Consider the following 25,276-nt stretch of genomic DNA (forward strand, 5'->3'; position numbering starts at 1 on the left):
TCATCCCCCATATAGTAATTCATCCCCCATAGTAATTAATCCCCCATATAGTAATTCATCCCCCCTATAGTAATTCATCCCCCATAGTAATTAATCCCCCATATAGTAATTCATCCCCCATAGTAATTAATCCCCCATATAGTAATTCATCCCCCATATAGCAATTCATCCCCCCTATAGTAATTCATTCCGCATATTGTGTCAATTCACCCACCTTTGCTCCGCGCGTTCCTCTTGCCGTGTTCCCGCGCCGTTCCGGTCTTCAGGGCGGACTGTGAGAGGAGAGGAGTTCGTCACGCTGCCCCGCCTACATCCTGACAGCCAATGTTTGCCACGCTCCACGGGCCGGATTAAAAGGTCCGCCGGGCCGTAGTTTGCCCATTGCTGGGCTAGCTGCAGAGTCCTGACTTTTGGGGCGGCCGCCCGAGAGGAGGGAGGGGAGCGGGCGCCCGGCACACAGAAGAGCCGCATTAAAGTGTGTAAAGAGCCGCGGCTTGCCGACCACTGGTCTAGGCCTACCTGCATTACCCTCACTACCCCTACTAGATGGGCTACTTTCCCGGCTGTTAAGGGTAGCAGTGACATCTAGGGCTGCCACCTCTGAGTTTACAACCCCCTACATCTTCACCCACCTCAGCAAATTTATTTCAGGAGCTCAAACACAGTACTTGCCTTCCATTTCTACGAGTCCTTCATTAGAACTTTCATATTAAAAGGAAAACAATTTTAACAAAATGTCAGTCTTTCTTTGTATAATAAATAGAAAACCTATTGATTATTACAACCCCAATTCCAAATAATGTTGGGATGCTTTGTAAAATCAACATAGAACAGAATGCAATGATTTGATAATCTCAAACCCATAATTTATTAAAGAAACAGAAAACATATCAAACGTTTAAACTGAGAAAATGTGCCATTTTTAGAAACAAAATAAGGCTGCACAGAGCAGCTGTATTTATACTGAGATTACATTACAGACAAGTGGACTCTATTTACTAAATAGGTGACTTCTGAAGGCAATTAGTTCCACTAGATTTTAGTTAGGGGTTTCAGAGTAAAGGGGGCTCAATGCAAATGCAGGCCACACTTTTCAAATATTTATTTGTAAAAAATTTGAAAACCATTTATCATTTTCCTTCCACTTAACAATTATGTGTCACTTTGTGTTGGTTTATCACATAAAATCCCAATAAAATACATTTACGTTTCTGGATGTAACATGACAAAATTAGGAAAATTTCAAGGGGTATGAATACTTTTTCAAGGCACTGTAGCAGTCTTGTGACTTCTATCAGTGTTCAGTCGAACACTGGTTACAGCTTGTAGGAGGAGTTTTCATTCTCCTGTAGGAGGATGCAGGACCCCTAGAGCTCTATCTGGACAGTGCGGATTGGCTCTGTGCTCATCTCATGCACTCTCCCAAGTAAAAAAGAAAAACCTCTTTAGCAATACACACTAAACTGAGCATGTGCAAAATGGCTACGGGTTCAGTCTGTCTTATCAGGAGATAAGATGTGGACATTTGAACAAGAGGAGCAGAGAAGACAGGAGCAAACGGCCTTTTTACACAGTGCAGAGGATTAACCCCTTAGGTTCCACATTGAGTATAACAAGCATGCTTTACTGCATATACAGACTGATTTTGTGAGTTTAGTAACACTTTAACTGTATTAACTGCATTCCACTGTGAGACATGCACAGAATGCCAGGTGAAAGCATGATTCAAAACTTGTGGATATGTGGCTGCATGTTACCCTATCCCTTTACTCCCAGGATGCAGGGCTCGGGTGTGAGCTGCCCATTGCCAAAACACTGTCACATCAAGAAGAGAATAAGCAAGTAAACCTGTGTGAGTTGTCATACAGGTAAAACTGAGCTTACACAAATATCAGACCCAGGGGCGGACTGACCATTTGGAAACTCGGGCACTGCCCGAGGGCCCGGGGTCTGTAGGGGGCCCCATGAGATGCCCCTGGTACCTTTTTCATAGGCTTTATTGAGTTTGGGCAAGGACACAGGGGCCCCATGATCCCCTGTTGCCTGGGGGGCCCATGAGTTGTCAGTCCACCCCTGATCAGACCCATAGGTCCTACAGACAGAGTGGCAGGAAAGCACGGTGAAAGTATATGTGTGCATGTGTGGTGAAAGTTAAAGTGCTAAAAATCAGAGAGAAGATTTAAAAATTGTGGACTGAAATGTGGTCAACAAGCATTGTGAACCATAAGAAAGAAGCAATTCTTACCAAAAGTGATACAAGGAACTTGTTAAGAAAGACAATCTTCATACAGCCAACTCGCAGGGAAGCCTTCCCATCCACTTTTGATACGTCCTTATAGGATTTTCCTTGTGTGGCCTCAGGATAGAGTGTCAAATTGAAGTTGAAAACCTCTTCTTCCATAATACAAACAGCCTAACACAAAACAAAAGAAAACTTATGATCACATTTATTGAAACAGGAATATATAAACACTGCATTCCCTCTAGCTGCTATTAACTAAGGTCTTTGTTTGTGTTGCGGCTTGTTCACACGTGTTGATTATTAAGAATGAAGCAATTCTCATTGACGTGCCTACGGCCCCTTTCACACTGACGGTCCCATCGGGTCTGCCTCTCAGTTTTTCAGGCGAACCCGATTGGACCATCCATAGACCTCTATAGACTTCCGATGGCATCCAATCTGATCCTGTACGGCAAAAACAGGCGGATGGTGATCTGTTCCCCATCCGTCTGGCGGATCGGATGACGATCTGGTGGAGACTGACAGACGGTCCATTTCCATCCGAGCATCCAATAGGAAAAAGCAGCAGAAGAGCCAACACAGACCTGTCATCCACTTGCTGCGAGATCCCTCACCGAGCAAACGTATCTGCTGACAGGTCCGCCCCGTCTGAAAGGGGCCTATAGTATTTATGATGCGTTTATGACTTAAACTATTTGACACTTGGCTTGGTCCAGCTCAACTTAAAAGAAACAAAAAGCTTTGCCACAGTCAGTAATGCTCAATGCCTTTGCTCCTGTCTGGTACTGTCAGTATTGCTGGCTGGTTGATGCTTTTGCCTGCACACAAAAGCAAATGGTGTTACCATACAGCTGTTCTGTACAAACAGGAAGTTGCTGGAGCTGCTCTGATCTAGTTCTCTCTTATTTCCCAGTGCATTCTGGGACACAGGAACCTCCACAGCTTCTCCCCAAATGCCCAGCCAACACTTTATAAATGCTTCACTAACATGCCATAAATGCTGTAGGTGCTGTTAAGGTGTGGAGCACGCCATAAATTATATCTGTGCTGTTAAGGTTTGGTTATACAGCATCACCATTGATATCAATGGAGGTGGCTGACAAAGGTCGATACCTCATGAAAGAGGCAACACAACGCAAGTTCTCCTGAGTGAACAGCACAGCTTGGTGCCATTGTAATATTCATGGCAGGCATTGAAGAGCGGCTATGAGGCTTTAACCTCCTCCTGCCCACCATATAGTGTAATGACGGGCGCAAGGCGGTTCTCTTGTTTTGGGAGGACATCATATGACGTCGTCCCATTCTAAGCGCGCAGCACGGCGATGCGCTGTGTTCCTAGGACACAGCGGATCACCGATCAACGGAAAGAGCCGAAAATGTTGGCTCGGTCATGTGATCAGCTGTGTCCAATCACAGCTGATCACATGTAAATAGGGAAATGCCGGTTATCGGCATTTCTCTCCTCATGAGCTGTCACGCTGACAGCTCAAGAGAACAGCAGAGCCGGTAATCGGCATTCCTCAGAGGGGACATGTACACTGATCATCAGGGCATGATGATCAGTGTGCCCTGATGATCTGTGTAGCCCCAGTAGTGCCACATGTCAGTGTCCATCAGTGCCACCTGCCAGTGCCCCATCAATGCCACATATCAGTGCCTACCAGTGCACATCAATGCCACATATCAGTGCCTACCAGTGCACATCAATGCCACATATCAGTGCCCATCTGAGCTGCCTTTCAGTGCCGCCCGTCAGTGCCGCCCGTCAGTGCCGCCCGTCAGTGCCGCCCGTCAGTGCCGCCTGCATCCGTTTCTCCCTCTGTGTATAAACTTTCCCTCCACTCAGATGGTTGGTTAAATCTTGAGAGAAAACGATAAATTCTCCTCCCTAATAAGATAGCTGGTACATTGTATAGTCCGATGCATTATGCAAGGTTCTGCCTGCGTTTCTTAACTGTCTCCAAACAAAATAAAAACTATAGCAGGCCATAGATGGATCGAATATCAGCCAGTTTAGCAGGAAACGGTCAAGATTCCATCTATCTATGGGCAGGATGGCTGTAATGAAGTCGATCCTTCGATCGACTTCAGTATAATCAACCTGTCTTATTTTTTTTCCTGTGATCACTACAGCTACAGCTGCTAGCGGTGATCATTGTGTTCTACTGGCAGAACACAATAGCAATGCGGGAGGGATTCTCCCATCAACAGTGACAGTGTTGATGGAGAAATTGGGCAGTTTTCCTTTCCTTCCACCTATGGTGGAAGGAAAGAAAACTGCATAATCTATAATGGGCTTCTTTAGTATTTCACTTTTTGAGTGTGTTATCTTGTCAGAAGACAACAGTCAAAAGTGGGATACACCAAAGGGCAGCAACCTGAAAAAGCTCAGCAACAAAATTCAAGAGGTCCTTAGAAAAATATGCACCCCAGGTGAGCATATGCCTGCCACTGCTGGCAAAGAGGATCCACACCAACCTATAACAATTTTTTAGACCCCAGAAGCCTCCAGTCCACTAGCTCTTGACCAGCAGCTCTCTGTAAACCAGAAACACATTTCGAAAGTGCTTTGCTTCAGAATGTGTAAATTAGATGATCTCCCAAAGCAGGACATGTGAATATTTTCTTGTCTATGCCAACCCTGCTTTAAGACCAGAAACAGTTAGTGAGAGCTATGATGCATGTCTGCATGCCACTATCTCTCCATCTTTAAGACTAACATGAGGTACAGGCAGCATATGTAGCTGCTACGGTTTCAGTAGATAAAGTCTTTTTGTTCCTGATTTATATCTGTTGAGCTATATTATCTGAAGAAGATGTGGCCACACGCACAGGTCGATTCTTTTCACATATATGTAACCGCTACAGTCAAGGGAGCCCCATTAGATTATTATGGGGGTTTTTTCATAGAAAGGGCTTTTGTATTCTGAAAATGCATTGGGTCAGTTTTATGTCTGGCTACATTTCAATAACACCACCATTTAAAAAAGCTGCACAAGGTGCCACGCAGAGTTAACCTTCTTATGGATGGTATGCGGGTTGACATCATTGACAAGAATATCTTTCAACCTTGCAAAAATGTCTATCTTGCTAGATTCCAAGAAAATGGAGGAGTCCAGTCCTGAAAAAGAAGATTTGTTCTATTAAAAACGGCATACTATTTAGATGTATTCATGTTGCAAAATCACACAAATCTGAAAAGGCAGTAATTTCAGCACATACACTTTGACCCGTACAGTTTGTCCCATTTCATATCCATGGAGACAGCCAATATAAATACACACATACATCATTTGTGAAGGTTGTTTTCTTTAAAGCAAGGAAAATGTGTACTATTTTACACAAAGCAGCTCTATTCCTTATGTTTTGTATTTTCCAGGTGCTTTTGTAGGTGTGAAAAATACTGGCTCTGAATTTTATACTAATAAAATTATATTGATAAAGTTTCAGTTTCACAGTGTTTAATAAAAAAGTAAATCCTCACAATTTAAAGATAATGGATTTATATATGCACTTTGATAATGAGCGGAACTCTTTAGGCCTCATTCATGCAAGTGCTGGCACCTATAGAGCATGCATGAGCAGATGCAGCGGCTGCACTGACACAAGCACATGTAAAAACAAACAGGCATGAAGGAGTGGGTGCATGGCCCTGAAAAACAGATAGTGTGTCAGCGCCTGTATGAATGAGTTCTTAAATTCCAAACACGCAACTGGACACAATAACCTGGAACAATTCTTAAAGGATAAGTTCAGCTTTTAGCTTTTGGGCAGCACAGTGGCTAAATGGTTAGCACTTCCGCCTGGCAGTAACAGGGTCGTTGGTTCGAATCCCAGCCATGGCACCTCCTGCCTGGAGTTTGCATGTTCTCCCTGTGCCTGCGTGGGTTTCCTCCGGGTACTCCGGTTTCCTGCCACATTCCAAAGACATGCTGGTAGGTTAGTTGGATCCTGTCTAAATTGGCCCTTGTATATGAATGTGAGTTAGGGACCTTAGATTGTACGCCCCTTGAGGGTTAGGGACTGATGTGAATGTACAATATATATGTAAAGCGCTGCGTAAATCGACGGTGCTATAGAAGTACCTAAAATAAATAATAAATAAATAGAAAAAAAAATAAAAAATTTTTTTGCAGGTAAAAAAATGTGCATTTATTATTTTGTCTGCAGGAGCCTGTAAACCAGCCTCTCTCAACTGGGGTGCCGCGGGGAGAATGGCTGTCACTTGAACCCGAGCTCCCAATCCTCAGCTGCACTGTAGGGCGGCACTTGGAGCCGTCACTCCGCTCAACAAAGTGACAGAAAAGGGAAGGGGAGTGTCTTCTGTGCTCTCCGTTTCCCCCTAGAGTGCAGTACCCGGCCGTGTGATGGAAGCTAAAGGTACTCTAACTATTCATAATGCTGTATAAATGTGCCTGCGTGTGTGTACATACGTATGTGTACATGTGTGTGTATGTATGCGTGTGTACATGTGTGTGTTTGTATGTGTACGTCTGTGTGTGTGTTCGTTTTTATATGTGTGTATATGTATTTTACTTTTAATCTCGACCCCCTATTCCTATTCTTTCAGAACTGCTTTTTTAGGACTTGTCCGTAATAGCAGCAAGGACTGCTGCTCCTCTGAAAAGCAATCCATGCTCAGTTCGCTTTTCAAAGGCATTTGACAGGTGATAAAGAGGCAATATTTTGCCTCCTCACCACCTAGTTTAACCCCGTAAAAAGCAGCATCAATCACCACACCACAACTGCGTGCAATGCGCATACAGTTGCGGGGTGGTTGTAGTTCAACCCCATTCACCTAGAGGTATACTTCCAGTTGCGGCAACAGTATGTGTATACCCTCAGCTTCTGTTTCTGTAGCTAAAGGGGGAGCAGTTGGGGGTGGTAAAAGCAGCTCAATTGCGTGGTTTTACCGCCCTCCAACCTCACAGGTGAACAGGCCCTTGGTTCACATCTGTGTGGCTGTGTGTAGGGCAGCCCATTCATTTCAATGGGCTGCCTTACCCTCAGAAATGCAGGGAAAGTCATCCCTGACCTTTTAAAATTGCACCACACCAAAAACACCCTGCATTTGCCAATGTATGGGGGTACCCCTAAAGAGCAGAGCATTTGTCTGCGTGTAAGGAATGAGCGCGATTTTGCGTGCATTCCGCAACACACAGTAACGTGAACCAAGCCTTGGACAGGGATGCCTCGTGACTGAAAATACTTTTCAAGGGCGCCCCGGCTGGAAAAATGTTGAGAAACACTGCTGTAAACCGTTGCACCAGTGATCAGCAGATCGCTGGTGCCATGCAGGTCTCCTGCAGATCTGTCAGTTTATCTGCTTGCTCGTATGGGATGTACGAGCAAGCAGATATACTGACAGGATGAATGAATAAACAACCACAGCCCTTCACAGCGCCGTGGTAGTTCATCAAGGACTACAAACTGACAGTCGCTAAGTTTGTCGGACTTGTAGTCTCTCATTCACAAATGACTGTGTATGAGTGATGTGGCCATGTCCGCGGGGCCACTTTCTTTGTAATTTGACAGCTCACGAGAGGGAGAAGATCCCCCGCTAGCTGTCATATCGGAGAGCGGGGGCCAGTCTGATTGTAACATGTTACATTTTACACCCTGAATATTAAACATGTTACGAAAGGAGAACTTATTCTTAAATCCTTAGCAAGTGGGCAGGCTGGTCTGCTGAAATACAGGTGAAGCCAATTGAACAGATCCGGGTTTAAAAACCCCAGGTTTAAAAACCATGGAACCAGATTTCCCATCCTTTGAGCAGGAGAACTGACTATAAAAACTGTACAAGGTCCATTTTATGCATGCTACACAAATCAGCCAAAAATTTACTATATAATCTAAATCGCCCCCACAGACTGCTTGCACACATACCCAGTATCTTGATTTCAGCAATATGATTGTTCTCATCCCACACATTCATGCTGAAGGAATTCAACTTTGCAAACACCTTGAAGGCTATCAAGTCCTTATCTTTGGAGGTCTTTGTTGCTGAAGACAAAAAAAAAAAAATTGTATAAATTAATTTGATCCAACTGCGTCACACATTTGTCCAACTCCAATGTAGCTGATATAACAAACTACTGTAATCAACAGACAACTCTTCCACACCCAATATGTTGCTATAATCTATGATAAGGATTTAGCCAATTTGCCCTTAGTAACAGTTAAAGATGTCTACAGAAAAATTGCTAAATAAATCATTTAAGTTTTGTTAATACATTTCTGTCAAACTCACAAAGTCAGTCAAGTATTACAATGAATGCACTTTTATAGAAACATTTCTACATAAACTGTATACAAGCAGTCCTAGAGTAAGAAACATCTGACTACATACGACTCATACTTAAAGGATAAGTTCACCTTTTAGAAAAAAATAATAAATGCACTTTTTTTTCAGGTAAAAAAAAAAATGTGCATTTAAAATTTTTATCTGCAAGAACCTGTAAACCATTGAACCCGAGATCAACAGAAAACCGGTGCCATGCAGGTATACAAGAGAGGAAGCAGATATACTGAGAGGAAGAATGAATGAACTACCACGGCGCTTCACAGCACCGTGGTAGTTCATTGAGGACTACAATCTGACAGCCGCTAAGGCTGTGGGGACTTGTAGTCTCTCATTCACAGATAACTGTGAATGAGTAATGTGGTTGTGTGGACAGAGCCCAGCAATGCCACGTGTTTTTTTTTTCTTAAATCTGACAGCTAGCAAGGGGGTGAGAAGATCCCCTGCTAGCTGTCAAAGCGGGGAACAAGGGCCAGTCTTATTGTAACATGTTACACCCTTAATATGGGTGTAACATGCAACGAAAAGGTGAACTTATCCTTTAAGAACGGAGGCAGCGTGACATCACACTGGTCCCAGAAACCATCGGGTGGCCATCTTGCTGCTCACTGCATGCTGACACCTACTGTTTGGCAGACCTGTCAGCAAATTGTACATCACTACCCTAGTCAGTTAACCCTTCCCAATGCTATCCAAAACATTAAAGTAATTTTTTGGCTGGAGTTACACTTAAAACATGTTCCTGCTCCAACTTGCATACAAACTCAACTTAAGAACAACCCTACAGAACATATATTGTTCATAACCCTGAAACTGCCTGTGTAATGAATTTTAAAAATACTTTACTTTAGATGCATTTTACCAAAAGTAACCAATTTTCCAAGATGCATATGACTTATGATGCCTGTAACAGAGTCATTCCAAAACACAGTTTATGACTGCTGACAGCTAGTCTGCATCCTCCCATCAAAGCATTTGTCTGTCAATGCCAGTCAAGTGCATTCATAACCATTGGTCTAAGAGTGTCAGTCTTTGACAACCTATCATGATCAGTTCCTAAAACTGTCTGTGTGCAACAGCCTGTCAATCTGTCAGCAGTGTGTGTCTAGCGAGTTATTCATGTTACATAATCTGTAGCGCTGTGCAGCAGACCACTGCACAATGTAAGCCGTTTTGTATGTTACATACTGCACACAACTGTCAGATGCATACTGTAAGCCAAACTGTATGTTACAGACTCTGGACGGCTGTACTTTATACACATATATGGGGGGGATCTCAAGGGGTGACAGGGACCTCAAAACTGGCAAAAGATAGGTTAAGAGTGCTCCACATAGCCTGGAACTCATTTATCAAATGGCAAACTAGTTGATGCATTTCGAGGGCAAGACCCTCTTCCTCAAGCTTCAAAAAAGTAGGGTCTTGCCCTCAAAGCAGTAGTTAGAGATGAGACATACCATTTAAAATGGTCATGGGGTGCTTAAAATAAGCAGCTTTTATATATTCATGTAACATCTTTATCCCAAAAGAAAAAAAATGTTTGCTGTAACTGATTATAAAGCTTGGCTTCAATTTGTTAGTGTATTTAAACCTGTTAATACAATGCATTGAAAAGGTATTCATATCCCTTGAAATTTTCCACATATTGTCATGTTGTAACGAAAAATGTAAATGTATTTTATTGGGATTTTATGTGATAGGCCAACACAAAGCGGCACATGATTGTGAAGTGCAAAGAAAATGATAAATGTTTTTCAAACTTTTTTACGAATAAATATCTGAAAAGTGTGGAGTGCATTTGTATTCAGCCCCCTTTACTCTGATACCCTTAACTAAAACCAATTGCCTTCAGAATTAATCTAATTAGTAAATAGAGTCCACCTGTGTGTAATTTAATCTCAGTATAAATACAGCTGTTCCGTGCAGCCCTCAGAGGTTTGTTAGAGATCATTAGTGAACAAACAGCATCATGAAGGCCAAGGAACACACCAGACAGGTCAGGGATAAAGTTGTGGAGAAGTTTAAAGCAGGGTTAGGTTATAAAAAAAATATCCCAAGCTTTGAACATCTCACAGAGTACTGTTCAATCCATCATCCAAAAATGGAAAGAGTATGGCACAACCGAAAACCTACCAAGACATGTCCACCTAAACTGACAGGCCGAGCAAGGGCAGCATTAATCAGAGAAGCAGCCAAGAGGCCCATGGTAGCTCTGGAGGAGCTGCAGAGATCCACAGCTCAGGAACTGCACCCTAAGGAGCTGTATGGGCTGGAACGCACGCCTACCTGCAGCTCTTCTGGGTACATCCAGATGGAGGGGCGGTCCCGCCTTTTGCTGGAACACACAAGCCAACATATTCCCGGCTGTTACAGGTGGGCGTGAGTTCCAGCCCATACAACTCCATAAGGTGCAGTTCCTAGCCGTACCACCACTTCTAAAGCCGATCCTTTGCAATATTCATCATCCGATCCATGCACTATGCTAGCATCTTGCTCCATTCACCTGGTTTGCGCTCTCTGTGCACTCTGTAACTACACTACATTTTTACATGATTGTCATATTTATTCATCCATCCATTGATTTAAATGCGAGCAGTGAAGGGCATCACTAGAGAAGGATCTGTAATATAATTAATATGTATATATATTTATTTTTATTTGCACACTTCTTATGGTTCTTATGAATTATTGATTGTCAATAGTTTTAGTGATTTTATTTTTATATATATATATATATATATATATATATATTTATTTCTTGTGTTTACTTATATGATGTCCATTGCCCCTGTGACCCCTCCCCCCCTGCTTAGGGTAGTGTCCAGGTAGGCCCACATGTGACCTTTGGTTCAACTAGTAGTGAGCTTATAAAAGAGGCAGCAGACATTTGGTCAGTTGGCTCTGAGGAAGAGGCAAGTCTTCGAAACGCGTCAGCCTATTGGATGTCTACACTCCCTATTGCGGACTGTTACTTGGTGTTGACCCAGCTGTTCTTTTATGACGTGCCTTGATTTTATTGTCATTTGTGAGTACACCACCTACTTTATTTCTTATTAAACATTTTTTATGGTAATGCACTAGGCCTGTGCACCCTCTGTTTGTTCTTTCCTCATTCAGTATATTTAGATGCTTTTCTTCAGCAGGGACAAGGAAGCTGGTCAGAGTTGATGGAAAGAAAAATGGAGCCAAATACAGGGCAATCTTAGCAGAAAACATGAAAACATGTTAGAGTCTGCGAATGACTTGAGACTGGGGCGGAGGTTCACCTTCCAGCAGGACAACGACCCTAAACATACAGCCAGAGCTACAATGGAATGGTTTAGATCAAAGCATATTCATGTGTTAGAATGGCCCAGTCAAAGTCCAGACCTAAATTCAATTGAGAATCTGTAGCAATACTTCAAAATTGCTGGTCACAGACGCTCTCCATCCAATCTGAAAGAGCTTGAGCTATTTTATAAAGAAGAATGGGCAACATTTTCACTCTGTAGATATGCAAAGCTGGTAGAGACATCCTCAAAAAGACTTGCAGCTGTAATTGCAGCGAAAGGTGGTTCTACAAAGTATTGACTCAGGGGGGGCTGAATACAAATGCATGCCACACTTCTCATATATTTCTTTGTAAAAAATGTTGAAAACCATTTATCATTTTCCTTTCACTTCACAATTATGTGCCACTTTGCGTTGGTCTATCACAAAATCCAAATAAAATACAATTAAGTTTTTGGTTGTAACACAACAAAATGTATGGGTATGAATGCGTTTTAAAGGCACTGTACGTTTAACACTTCTCTCCCCCAGACTGATAATGCTGCTATCTTCTGTGCTACCTGTCCTCATTCTACCAGACTGGAGGCACTCTAATACAGGAGGTGTGTTACTGGCCATATCACCTCTAAAAACAGGGAAAACAACCTAAGAAAAGAAAAAACTGATGCAGCTACCAAATCTAATAATTAGTAAGCTGCAATATATTACATTTTTGGTTTTAGGTTTAAAATATACATTCACCTTTAGGAGCATGTTACATCCATATTAAGGGTGTAACATATAGCATGCTGCTATGCACCAAACTCTGATATTTTTGCTGGTTCCTCTACATTTGAATTGCTGCTCTTACAGAATGATCCACCTTCGTGTTCCATCTCCCAGCTGTACTCTATATCCTCCTCTCTGCGGCCCACCCAGATCCCCCTTCATGCACACTAACATGTGAAAAAGAACTTTGGACCAGTATTGCCCTGGTGCATTGGGAAAAATAATTAATCCTGACACACAAATAGCAATCTGTATGCCATATTGTATATTGCATATTCCAAACCCCTGCCTTCTGAACTGCACTATATTTTACATACTCCAGACCGCCGCATTTTGTAAAATGTGCTGTATCTTAGATATAGAGAACTGATGTACTCTACATACTTCCGACCGTTGGGTTCTATGCACATTACACAGTATGTTTGTATGTTGTGCAGTATACTACATATACTGGCCCACTGCAATATGTATGCTTAGCTATATACTGTGTACCCTACACTGCTGCACTAAGTCCATTGCACTGTATAATACATTACCCAGACTACTGAATCCTGTAACCCAAGTTGTATATTCACACCATTAGGAATTCTTATATACACTTAAAATTTTACCCTGTTAAAAGGGAATGCACATTTTGCTAGTTTCTCTGAAATTTTAACAAACACTAGAAAGGTTTAAAAAGTAAACTGTATGTGCATAAACTGCAGGTTTAAAAGAGTGAACCACATTATCTCTTCCTGTCAGGAAAAATATTTGTAAACACAAAGGTCCATGACAAAAAAAAAAAAAACAATGCAGTTTGACAGATGAATGTTCCATTATAAAAGGGCCCATGTCATTAAAGAAGGAGTTAAACAGATCAGCCCCCACACTGGCTACACAGTGTTATTTCACATTAAGCAGAAGAGGAAGAGTGATAAGGTTTATGCCACATCAGACCTGGTTTCCACAATGAGCCAATATTTGTTCTTGGGTTTTACCTTTCTTGACAAAAGTCTCTTTGTCCGGTCTCTTCTGTGCAGAGACTGGTTCTGCCTTATCAGGGATGCTTGGCATGGCTTCTGTTATGAAGCTGATAGCAGACAGCAGTGCCTGAGAGTGCAGCAGGAGCTCCATAGATGAAAAGGCCACCTGTTGGAAACAGAGACATGTTTATGTGCATCTTGTTGGAAACCGGCGCTTTGTGCAAAGCGTAATTCATGACAAGTCCACTGTTGAAAATAAAATTAGTGAATGCCTTCTACAATAACCTAATAAAGCCTCAATATAGAAAGAAGGCATGACATGCAGAGAACTAGGAAAATTACAGAAAGGAGGATTTGAAAAAAAAAGCCAACTACGCTAAAAAACTTTCCCATTAACTATATTACATACATAAGGCTTGATCAAGTTAGAAAGGCCATAGAGGGATCAAAATTCAGCCGGCTAAGCAGGGACTGGATGAATTGTGATCCATGTATGGTCGTCCCTGTTCGACAGAAGTTGACCGTTAGACCGACTTCTGTCAAACAGGAACGTTGAAAAACTTTTGTCAATCGGCGGCTGCAGACACTGATCAATGTATTCTGACAGCAGAGATGTCCCACTGTAAAAATACAATGTCCCAGCGGGGAGGATTCTTCTATCCACTTCGCTCGTGTGGATAGTGGAATCCGTTCATTCTTCTTTTGATCATCCCACTTGATCAAAAAAAAAAAAAAAGTCATCTATGTCCAGCGTAATTTAGAGGAGTTATTTTATTTCTCTTTTTTTCAATCGTCTATAGACAGCTATTAAAACTCCCAGTTACCACCACCCTGAATTTAGTGTAATTTAATGGGCAATAACCTGTGTGATAATCTTTGACATTTTAACTTATGTTCATTTTTTTTTCTTGAAACATTGTTTTATAACAGTAGTAATGGTAAACTGCCAGTAAATTGAAAAACAGACTAAAACTGGCCATGTGTTATTAAAATTTCACTACATGACCTGTTGGCCCCCACCTGCTTGTCATCCTTCGAATGGAAAATGCGAGGAGCCAGACAGAAGATTTGGGGCAAAACAACAGCTACATACAATCAGATTTAGCAGCTGTACAGGTATTCTGACAGCCACTGGTGCCAGCTGTCAGAAAACAATAGGCACAGAAGGAGATTTGTTCATCTGTGCTGTACAGTAGCCATAGCCTGAAGAAAAAAAAAAAAAAAAAATCTAACAGCCTATGCAAAGTTTCGGAAAGACTACACTGGCGATTTCTTGCTACTAAAGCTGGCCACAGTTAGACTGAAATTTACATAGTTCAGCAGGAACCGGGCAAATTGCAATTTTTGTTTTTTTCCATTGCTAGAAAATAAAAAAATGACCGATCTATGGCTAGCTTGATTTTTCTAGCAGTCACCTTAACAAATTACACAGAGCAACATAGGAGATTCTTACAATCTAAATCCTGCTACTAAAATTGTTACCTATGTATTCACTAGGTTTAGTCAATGAACACTAAACAAGTGGATTCCTATTCAGCAAGATATACTAGAAGCATGTAGTAGTGATAAATCTCACATGATCAAACGAGGCTCCATTCTTGTTTAACTTATCAATAGAAGACACTTCTGCATGCTACTTGTGTAGCCTATTCGTTTAGTGATCATTTCACCTAAATTGCAAGCAAGTTTTGAAGGATAATAGGCCACTAAAAATCTCCTCTGTAGCTCTAGGCTATTCAGAGGATAATGGCGATGATAATAAAATCAACATGTACAGTAACTCTAGTCTTAAGTATGTTATGCATCTTTGTGAATTGAGATCTAAGAAATGTAAGGTAGTTATGGTGTGGTGTCAAGGAAATAACACTGTTCAACACTGAGTGAACAATGTAGATGCACAAGGAGATGAGAGTGCAATATTGTTATAATAAAGCACAATTAAGTATGTTTTAATTAACAGAGATCACTACGTAGGCTGTTTTTTTTAGTGCTTTTAACAAGCAAAACCCTGAGGGAGAGAGATATCTTTATAAAGCTGTTCCCATGTTGAAGAGAAGAGGTTTTTATTAGAACTTTTACAACCTTCAGGGCCATCGGCACAGGTGAGTGCGTCCACAGGAACAGGTGGCGTCACATTGGAATTAACATTTCTTAAAGAAATGGATTTGCATTTATATAATAATTTGATTTGTGCTGGACTTTTTTTCACTTTTATTTTGTTCTTTATATATGCACATTGAAAAGATATATAGTTCAATTTAATGTATATTTTTTGAAGCTTTAAGAGTGTGCTGTACACAGGTTTATCAACACTTCATGAAACAGAGAGGCTCATTGTGTGTTATATGTTTAGTATGTGGCGTTATTTTATTATATTTTCATAGAGTGGCACATGAGATTACATACAGTATTTCCAGGAAATATCTACCTAACAAGCTTTGTAAACTCAGCCCCTAGGTTTTCTCAATTTGCAAAGAGCATTCATGAGTAGGAGGGTGAGGAAACTTTAGAACTGGATGTTTGCTCAGGAGAATGATTTTGTGCACAATTTACTGACATGGCATTTACGGACTGGCATTTTGAATTTTACTCTACACAAAGAAGATACCAACAGGTAAAAATGCAAAGAACAGTAAACTGGTAGGTATTCTCCATAAAGAAATTAATGGCGTAGTACTCAGGATTGCATATTCATTGCTATTGCATGTCAGTTCTTAAACTAAGGAACCCTGGCTGAAGAAAGAAGCAATTCAGGCACCGTTTGGCTAAAGAAGCACTTGAAATCGAACACATGCAAATCTGCACTTGCACATACGAGTGAACTCATTAATTTATGCTGCAAATATACTGACTGTGTGAGTTGTCATTGGTAGAACAGGGAACATCCAGAGGTAAGGTTGCCATAATGTGCTGTAAATACATTATTGGAAGTGCATCACCTGCACCTAACCCACCCACCACCTTGTTAACACTGAAGTAAAAATAAAAAAAAATAATAATTATACAACTTTGCTGCCAGGCCAATATAAAACTTACACTTGAGGTTATGTTGGGTTGCGCACACTGAGGTTGATTTACTAAAACTGGAGAGTGCAAAATCTGATGCAGCTCTGAATAGAAACCAATCAGCTTCCAGGTTTTTTGTCAAAGCTCAATTGAACAAGCTGGAGTCAGAAGCCGACTGGCTACCATGCACAGCTGCACCAGATTTTGCACTCTCCAATTTTAGTTAACCAACCCCTCTGTTTTTGTATCTATTATTACAAAATGGGGTCTCTTAATGCCATGTTTTTTATTGTATATGTTATATCAGAACGGCAAAAACTGTGGCAAGTGGCCATCCAAAGTATCTCTGTAAACATTTTGTACTAAATTGTAAAAGTCTTGCAGCTAATTGAGGGACACAGGAAATCTTTAAAGAGCTCCTACTTCTCCACAGGAGTGGACTTAGTGCTGCACTCCTGTGACCCTTATTCAGCAGACAGAGGGCTAAAGCGTTGTGATCCACCCAGATTCCTGGCCAGCAGCTGACTCAGCCTTTCAATGAACTGCTGAAAGCCTGAGCCAGCCACTCGCGCCCCTACCACAGTCTGGCACCCCAGTGGGAACTGGAGTGGTGGAGCAGAGGGCCAGTGACTGACAGTCACCGGCTTATCACTCACTGAAGGCCGAGAACTAAGCAATCAGTGGTCTTTAATTACTTAGATCTCGGTCTTAGAGGCAACAGGGGACAGATGCAGCATCAGATCGATGCTGCATCCACCTAGGTGAGCATGTAAGTTTGTTTTTTTTCTTTTGTTTTTTTTTTTATTCCCATACTTCCCTTTTAAAGCAGAATTCCAACTTAAACCTAACTAGCCTTAAAAAACGTCCTCTCCCCCCTCCTAACACTTAGGATGACTAACCTGTATTAAAAAAAATGCATATATGTACCTATTTTGAGCCCGCTCCAGCCCAGTTGGCTTTCCTGTGTCAGCTAGTGGTGGCTGCAGGGGAGAGGGAGTGCCAACAATGGATTGGTCATGTAAGCCTATAGATGACATAACCGCTCCAGGCTTTACCAGCTGTTATCGAATGCTCTTTCCCCTCCCCTGCAGACACCACTGACTGACATGGGGGATCACGTAACCTAAAAGGAGCATGCTAAAAATTGGTAAGTATATGCTTTTAAACACAGCTTGGTCAGCATAGGTGTTAGAAAAGGGGAGGGAATATTCTAAAGGCTTGTTGGGTTTAAGATGGCATTCCACTTTAACATTCAGGTTATACTACTGCCTACAGGAAGACTGGACACTGGGAAACAAAGCAAGGCCAGCTCAGTATCAAACTTCCTACTACCAGCAGATAGTAGCAGGTTTTTGCTAGTGTCTTTGCAGACTGGATGTATTTTCCTCAGCTCTGTTTTTTTAAGATTAACCCATTTTTTTTGTTTTTTGATTTTTGTTCTCCAATCAAAACTCTGCTCTACATTGCTGTTTGAGCCTTGTCTTTTGGTTTGCAGCTATTTGGCGCAGTTGTCCTTTGGTGTATTGTGTCCATACCCCGCTGACTGGGCATTGCAGGGATAAGCCTGGAAGTGAGCTTTGGGCACTGTGTTCCATCTGGGGCACTTTCCAGACTCCAATCTGGTAAAAGTTAGCTGCAGAGTGGTTTCTAAGTCCAGAGGCACTGGCAATACTTCAGCACTTGCTCTACATCTGATTTTGTGAGTGGGCCTGTCAGGCCAAGCACCAGGAGCTACCTTACTTGCATAGGTTACAGGTTGCAATTATTCCATATTCCTGACAGATTCTGCCACAGTGGGGTAACACTGAGGGACGGAGCACTCACATCATCTGCTGAGTGTATTGTCATGCAAGCTCTTTCCCACCATAAATCTTAGCTGAAGCATCTACCTGCAGCTTTTTCTTGCTTGCAAGAACCTTGTTTCACCCAAAGGTTTAAAATCTCTGTGTCTCAACAAGAAAGAAATCAAGATTAAAATAGAATTTTGTTTATTTCAGTTTGTACCTTTAGGGTCTGTTCAGTGTTCTCAAAAGTAGTTTGAAAATTAGGACCATTTTTGTCAGCCTGAAAAAAGAAAAAAAAAAAAAAAAAAAAAAAAGTTTATCTCACTATGTGCATACAAAATATACAAATAATAAAAAAACTGAATTAAATATTTTATTTTATGTACTTACATTTTCAGGAAAAAAAATTGCAGATGGATGCAAATGTGCCAAGTACCATTACAGAAGAAGATGAAGAAAGGACAATATCTTACCTTAATATATTCTACTTTCAAGAGATCCAGACCTTCTTTATCTGAAGAGTTTATTAGATGAAGAGGCTGTGTATGGAGACCTGAATCAATAGTAAAGTATGGTTATATCAATCGCCTTGCTATGTTTAAAGTATAACTAAAGGCAAAACTTTTGGTCAGTTTTGGATAGAGTGGAGATGGATTAGAACAGTGTTTCTTAACCCTTTCTGCAGTCAAGGGAAGCTTTAAAACTCTGAAACACTTTAAAACACAATCTCAAGTTATCCCATTCTAAAATGTAAAAAACTAAAATAGTTTTACATACCACAGCAATATCCACACACGTAGGACACCCAACGTTACAGCTGATTCTTTCTTCCACAGCAAAGGCACCTTTGCACACTGGCACTGACTTGAATTCCAGTTTTTCTCTTCTCCCTCAGCTAATTTGACCCCAGGGCTGGCTTGTATACAATTGGCATTTTTTAGGCATTTTGCCAAGGCACCCCTGAAGACACTTGCAGGCACCCAGGGTGCCTGCCCACCCTGGCTGAAAAATGCTGGATTAGAACATCTATTAGATTTTTATTCCTGTCTGTGCCCCCGTTAGGGAGATTTACCCTCCCGATTTCTCCTGTTTGCCAGTATCATTGAAAGTGAAAGTAAAAGAAAATCCCAAATTGTAGGCTGTCCCCAGAAAAGTAAGAGAGGGGAAATCTTATATTTGTGGGTCCCCAAGGGATTCCCTTAATTTGCATTGATTTCCTTTTTTCTTCCAGGGCAGGAAGTGAAGGTATATATCCCAAATGGGACACAGATGGCAAAATAAAAACTGACAGAGGTAACTCTATCCAAAATGAAAATAAAAAGTTCTGCCTATTGTACTACTTTAAATAAAGTTTTAATTTTCCTATTATTCATGAACTTTATGTAAATAATAAGCAGCAATGTATCTAGCAGAGGTCATTACAGATGTACAACACCAAAGATACAACCTCTTAATAGCAAAAGTGTGCAAAGAAAGTCATTACAATGGCTTGATTATAAAACTCTAAATGCTTTAAAGCGTTACTAAACCTAGGACCCTGCATTCACTATATCTGGTCTCCCACACTACGCAGAACACAGAAGTGCAATTATTTTAGTAGATATAAACTGCTAAATACCTTTTCTTATTAGCAGTTAGAAAAGTCTTGTTACTTCTATCAGTGTCCAGCAGAGCACATGTTAAAGCTTGTAGAAGGAGTTTTAATTTTGCAGAGGATGCAGAACCCTTGACTTCTCTCTAGATAGTGCTGTTTGCATGTGATCAGCACAGGGCCACTCTCCCAAGAAAAAAAAAACAAAAAACAAAAAAACCTCTCTAGCAATACACATTAAATTGAGCATGTGCAGAGTAACCACACCATGTCTTTATCAGGAGATAAGAAGGGGACACTGGAAGAAGGGGAGGATCAGAGAAATCAGGATCAAACAGCATTTTTACACAATGCAGAAGATTAACCCCTTATGTTCCACAGTGAGTATAACAAGCATGCTTTACTGCCTATACAGATGGATTTTACTGTTGTGGGTTTAGTAACACTTTAAGTTAGGTTGTGGACTTAGCTGAAGCCTAAAAGATAACCATAATTTAACATTTCATTAAGCATGCCAGCAATGGCCACATGACAGCCCTGGTTTTATAGCCGCAGCTTAAAAGTCTGATAGTGATTAAACATGTCACTGAGGGTCTTTGATGGTGGTGTAAACATATGTTTAAAACAGACATCAGGGCTAAACAATTCTTGTCTAAAAACAAGAGCTACTGTATTTGCATTATTAATTCAATCTTTGTGTCCTTTATATATTTGTACCCAAACTGTGAAGTAATCTAGCATAAAACAACACCTGACAAACTGAAAAGAGTTTCCTGGGGTCACTAATAGTGTAAAAGTGGTCCTCCTGTGCTACCTCCCTAATTGTAATGACCCCCCAAAAAAGTGACCGCAAACACCTAACTATATTCCAAAATAGTGAAAATAAATTAAAAGTGAAAGGGTGCTGCACTACTTAGTGCATGAACAGTAAACCATAAAAACATAATATGAATATATAATGAATGCACATATGCCCCTCATCCAAGTGTAAACATAACAAATGCAAAAGACATGTGAATGAGTGCAAACAAAGACAACAAACAAAGGCAGCACAAACAGCTATAATGTACTGGTGACAAAAGTGAACATAATAAGAATAATGATGATGTGTATCGTGTAGATAAACGTGCTTCAGTCCCAAAAATTAATTATTAGACAATAAAGTGACTCAGTCCCAAAAAAAAAAAATGACAGTCCCAAGACACAGGAAACAACACAATCAATCTTCAGTGCACGGAGTGAAAACTCCAGTGTAGAAAAGAAATACAAAAATATCCTCCACCGGCTAGCGTGCGCGCTCACCTTCAAAATGCGACCTGCAAGGAGTCACAAAGCATACAGAACCTCAAATGCAGATTCTGAGAAATTGGTCCTCGATCGCAATCAAAGAGCGGAAGGTCATCACCAATGACGCTGACAAACTCTCACAGGCATGCTCCAGAAATGGCCGCAGACCTCATCTCATATCGCCAGTCCCTCACATAGAAGTTACAAGCAAGAAGACTCCCATAAGTGTAATATGTCACAAACTTTATTATAAACAATATCCAAAAATAGCTACTCGCATTTAAAAAAGGTGCGCAGACCAAAAAAAGGGTAAAATTCTTGCAGCAAAAAGGAAGGAAGGAAGTCACGTTACCGGCGACTTAACACATAGGACAGAAGCATGGTAACGTCATATCTGGTAAGGACAGCAGTCGCCATCTTGGTACTCCCAATCCCATACACTTTCCCTGCAGCTTTTTGCTGCAAGAATTTTGCCTTTTTTGGTCTGCGGATATGAGTAGCTATTTTTGGATATTTTTAAATTATATTTAATCTGGTAGTTCGTGAAATCCCCCCTTACATTGGTGGTCTGTGTAAATTCTCCTATTACACCAGTGGTCAGTGTAAACCCCCCTTACATTGGTGACCAGTGTATAAACTCCCCCATTTATATTGGGGGTTGGAGTAAAATTGCCCATTACATGGTGGTCAGTGTAAACCCCCCCTTACATTGGTGGTCAGTGTAAATTCCCCATTGCATTAGTGGTCAGTGTAAAATCCCCATTGCATTGGTGGTCAGTGTAGAAACCTCCATTATTTCTAGCTCTGCTCTATACGATTCAGAATTTGACAGAGTGAACTGCCTCCTAACTAGTTGTATTATCTAGGATTTTACGACTTACAAAAGCTCAGTACTCAGCAGAATGGTTGGTGTCATATGATGTTTTCTAATTATATGCTAAATGTGTCTGCAGTGTGATATCACTGTATTCTCTGCAAGAATTGTTGGATTGCCAAGCTTTAAATAAATTATATAGACTAAGGCTAAACATACACGTGAAAATTTTTCATGTTCAACCCTGAAAGAAGAAAAATCACTTGACTAAACAATCCACATAAAACAGGAATCTCCTCTGGTGGCAATTATATTTGGACAGTAGCAGCCATGGCTGTCTGAATACCCAGACAGTGACTGAATATGATTGGATGCTGTAATTTTTGGCTGACAATATTTCACTCAACTCCTTCAATTTTAAAGCCAGCTTTTGTCAAGCTGGGTGGTGCCGACAGGGCCACCCATGGCTCAAATTTCAGCTGATACAGCAGGAGCCATGTATTGCTAGCTAAACAAATAAATTACTAACAATAATTTTTTCTCATTCTTTACATATTATAATAAATCTTTCTTTATATATAATATTTTAAAATTAAATTGTACAATAATATGCTTCTTTAACCACACCCATTTAAATGAGTGCCCCACCCATAATTAAATTTCATTCTTCTCTTACAATGGCTTACTGGATACACAACAAAAAAAAAGGTGTCCGTGGAAATTTTTTTGAAATGTAAAGGCTACATTGCAGTGTAAATAGAAGGGGAGAATCGTGCTGCGTTTCCTATTAACGTTAGAAAATCTTTCATTAGAGAGATATAATGGCAGATCTACAGGAGACTAGGCATAATACTACCTGCTGCAGTAGATATAGTGGCAGGTCTACAAGACAATACCTAAGAGCCTAGTTACTATAGTAATTTGAATAGAAGTTTAAAGGGCATTATAGGACATGCATCACTAAAACGTATAAGAGCCATTTTCAGTCTTTGTAAGTCATCCTCAAAAGGAAGGAGATGACCACCTCTTGTGACTGTAAACTGCATGGACAAAACAGTGGACAAAACAGTCTGCTTTTGTGAACCAGCAAGTATGAAAGCATTTTTAGAAGAGAACAGAGAGAGGACAGCAAAAGAAACTCCCTTGTGTACTTGTCTTAAGGAGTGAAATTAAAGTTAATGTCTCCGTTCTGAGTTGGAGGAAATGTCTGTAAACATTTCCCCCACCCACACTATGTCCAGGGGTGCATGGAAAACTTCTATGGGAAAAAGGCTATTAAGTAGGTCCGGTAGAGAGTCTGCCACGAGAAGAAGGACATGCCTTGAGGGGGTGGAACATATTCATGTGCAAAAGTTAGAGGAGGCCCAATAAATAAGGAAGGCACGGGGGGGAGAGCCCCTGCCTCCTGCTCCCTCCTGTACCGTGAGGAGAAGCCACCGCCACTGAGAGGGTAAGCCACCACCACCAGAACTGCTTCCCTGCTCCCCACCGTGTGCTACACAGCCACCCCCGTGCCCCTGCCACCGCACAGCCCCAAGTCCCGTCCAATCCGGCGGAGGTGAGCCTGCCACGCGGCCTACAGCACCCACAGACGCCGGGCCCTACATCTCCCACAGACGCCGGGGCCCTACAGCACCTACAAGCGCTGGCCCACAGCACCCACAGACGCCGGGCCCTACAGCACCTCCAGACGCCGTGCCCTACAGCACCTCCAGACGCCGTGCCCTACAGCACCTCCAGACGCCGGACCACAGCACCCACAGACCGCCGTGACTAGCCAGCAGTTGATCCAACTGCCCACCACTCTCCCTCTCCTCCCACAGATGAACCTGGCCTACGAGACCCAACTCAGCCTCCGCCATTGCGCGACAGACTCTCCGCATCAATACGCTCTGATGTGAAACCTTTCACCTCCCTCAACTGACCAGCACTCCGCTCACCCTCTTAATATGCCACCTGTACTCCTTGTACTCCTCTCCTTCATTCCCAAAATCTCCTCCCTCTACCCCCCTACTCCCCCAAAACAACTATACATCGCACCCTCACTACTTCCATCTCCCCACTACGGCTCTCACCACCTCCTCCTGATACTCCATTCTCCCACCGACCCACAAGCCACCACTAACAGACCCACGCACTCTTGCACATCCCGCTCCCATGCCACCTTTCTCACCCTTCTTCTCCTAACCGCCGGGACATCTACCTGAACCCTGGCCCCTCAACACCTCATTCACCCACTAGGCACCCTCCTACTCCCACAAACCGCCGCAACCCCCTCAACCTTATACCTGTCCCCCTCCTCCCCGCATCCACCCCTCCACTCTCGGTTGCACTCCTTAACGCCCAATCGGTTTGCAACAAGCTCACCGCCATCCATGACCTCTTTATCTCCCACTCCCTCAACCTCCTAGCGCTCACCGAAACCTGGATCCAAGCCACTGACTCCACCTCCCCTGCGGCACTCTCCTATGGAGGTCTCGTCTGGTCCCATTTACCCAGACCGAGGGGTCGTAGAGGTGGTGGTGTCGGCATGCTCTTGTCACCACTGAGCACCTTCCAGGTCCTCCCAAACCCCCCCTCTCTATCCTTCTCCTCCTTTGAGGCCCACTGCATCTGGCTCTTGCAGTAATCTATCGGCCTCCTGGACCCGTATCCCACTTCCTCGACGACTTTTTCGCCTGGCTACCCTTCTTCCTCTCCTCTGAGCTACCCACCATCATCCTTGGTGACTTCAATATCCTATCAACGTCAACAACCCGCCTACATCCCAACTCCTCCACTTAACCTCTTCTTTTGCACTCACACAGTCCTCCACCCACACCGACGGGAACACCCTGGACCTCGTTTTCTCTCATCTCTGCACCCCCCACAACCTCACAAACACCCCTTTCCCTCTCTCTGACCACAACCTCATTACGTTCTCCGTCTTCCCGTCCTCAAACACCTCCCCCCCAAACATCAAACCACCACCAACCGAAACCTCCGCAACCTGAACCCTGCCCCCTTCCACTCTGCAGCTGACCGTCTGTACGACAGCATCCTTTCACTGTCATGCCCTGACCTGGCCACTACTGCTTATAACGACTCGCTGTCAGCTGCTTTAGACTCCTTAGTACCCCTAACCACACGCAGCATTAGACCCTAACCGCTTCAACCCTGGCAGAACGACCACACTAAAAATCTTAAATGACGTAGTCGCGCGCTGGAGCGATTGTGGCGCAAAACCAGATCCCCTCGCGCGTTCT

General features: G+C 42.2%; 1 protein-coding gene across 2 annotated transcripts in view; it reads right to left on the reverse strand.

Annotated features, from left to right (window-relative positions):
* Positions 1 to 25,276, reverse strand: part of VPS13C (vacuolar protein sorting 13 homolog C) — a 352,171-nt gene that overhangs the window by 189,179 nt on the left and 137,716 nt on the right. For both annotated transcript variants that reach the window (XM_089671418.1, XM_089671417.1), the window contains 6 exons: positions 18,813 to 18,892; positions 18,560 to 18,619; positions 13,565 to 13,715; positions 8,132 to 8,248; positions 5,260 to 5,363; positions 2,246 to 2,413 (listed from right to left, as the gene is read on the reverse strand). In XM_089671418.1, the coding sequence (XP_089527544.1) occupies positions 2,246 to 2,413; positions 5,260 to 5,363; positions 8,132 to 8,248; positions 13,565 to 13,715; positions 18,560 to 18,619; positions 18,813 to 18,892 (680 nt within the window). The remainder of the gene's footprint in view (positions 1 to 2,245; positions 2,414 to 5,259; positions 5,364 to 8,131; positions 8,249 to 13,564; positions 13,716 to 18,559; positions 18,620 to 18,812; positions 18,893 to 25,276) is intronic.

This window comes from Staurois parvus, unplaced genomic scaffold (assembly GCF_062004578.1).
Source record: "Staurois parvus isolate SC_StPar_1 unplaced genomic scaffold, SC_StPar_1.0 ptg000105l, whole genome shotgun sequence".
In the NCBI taxonomy this organism is placed as follows: Eukaryota; Metazoa; Chordata; class Amphibia; order Anura; family Ranidae; genus Staurois; species Staurois parvus.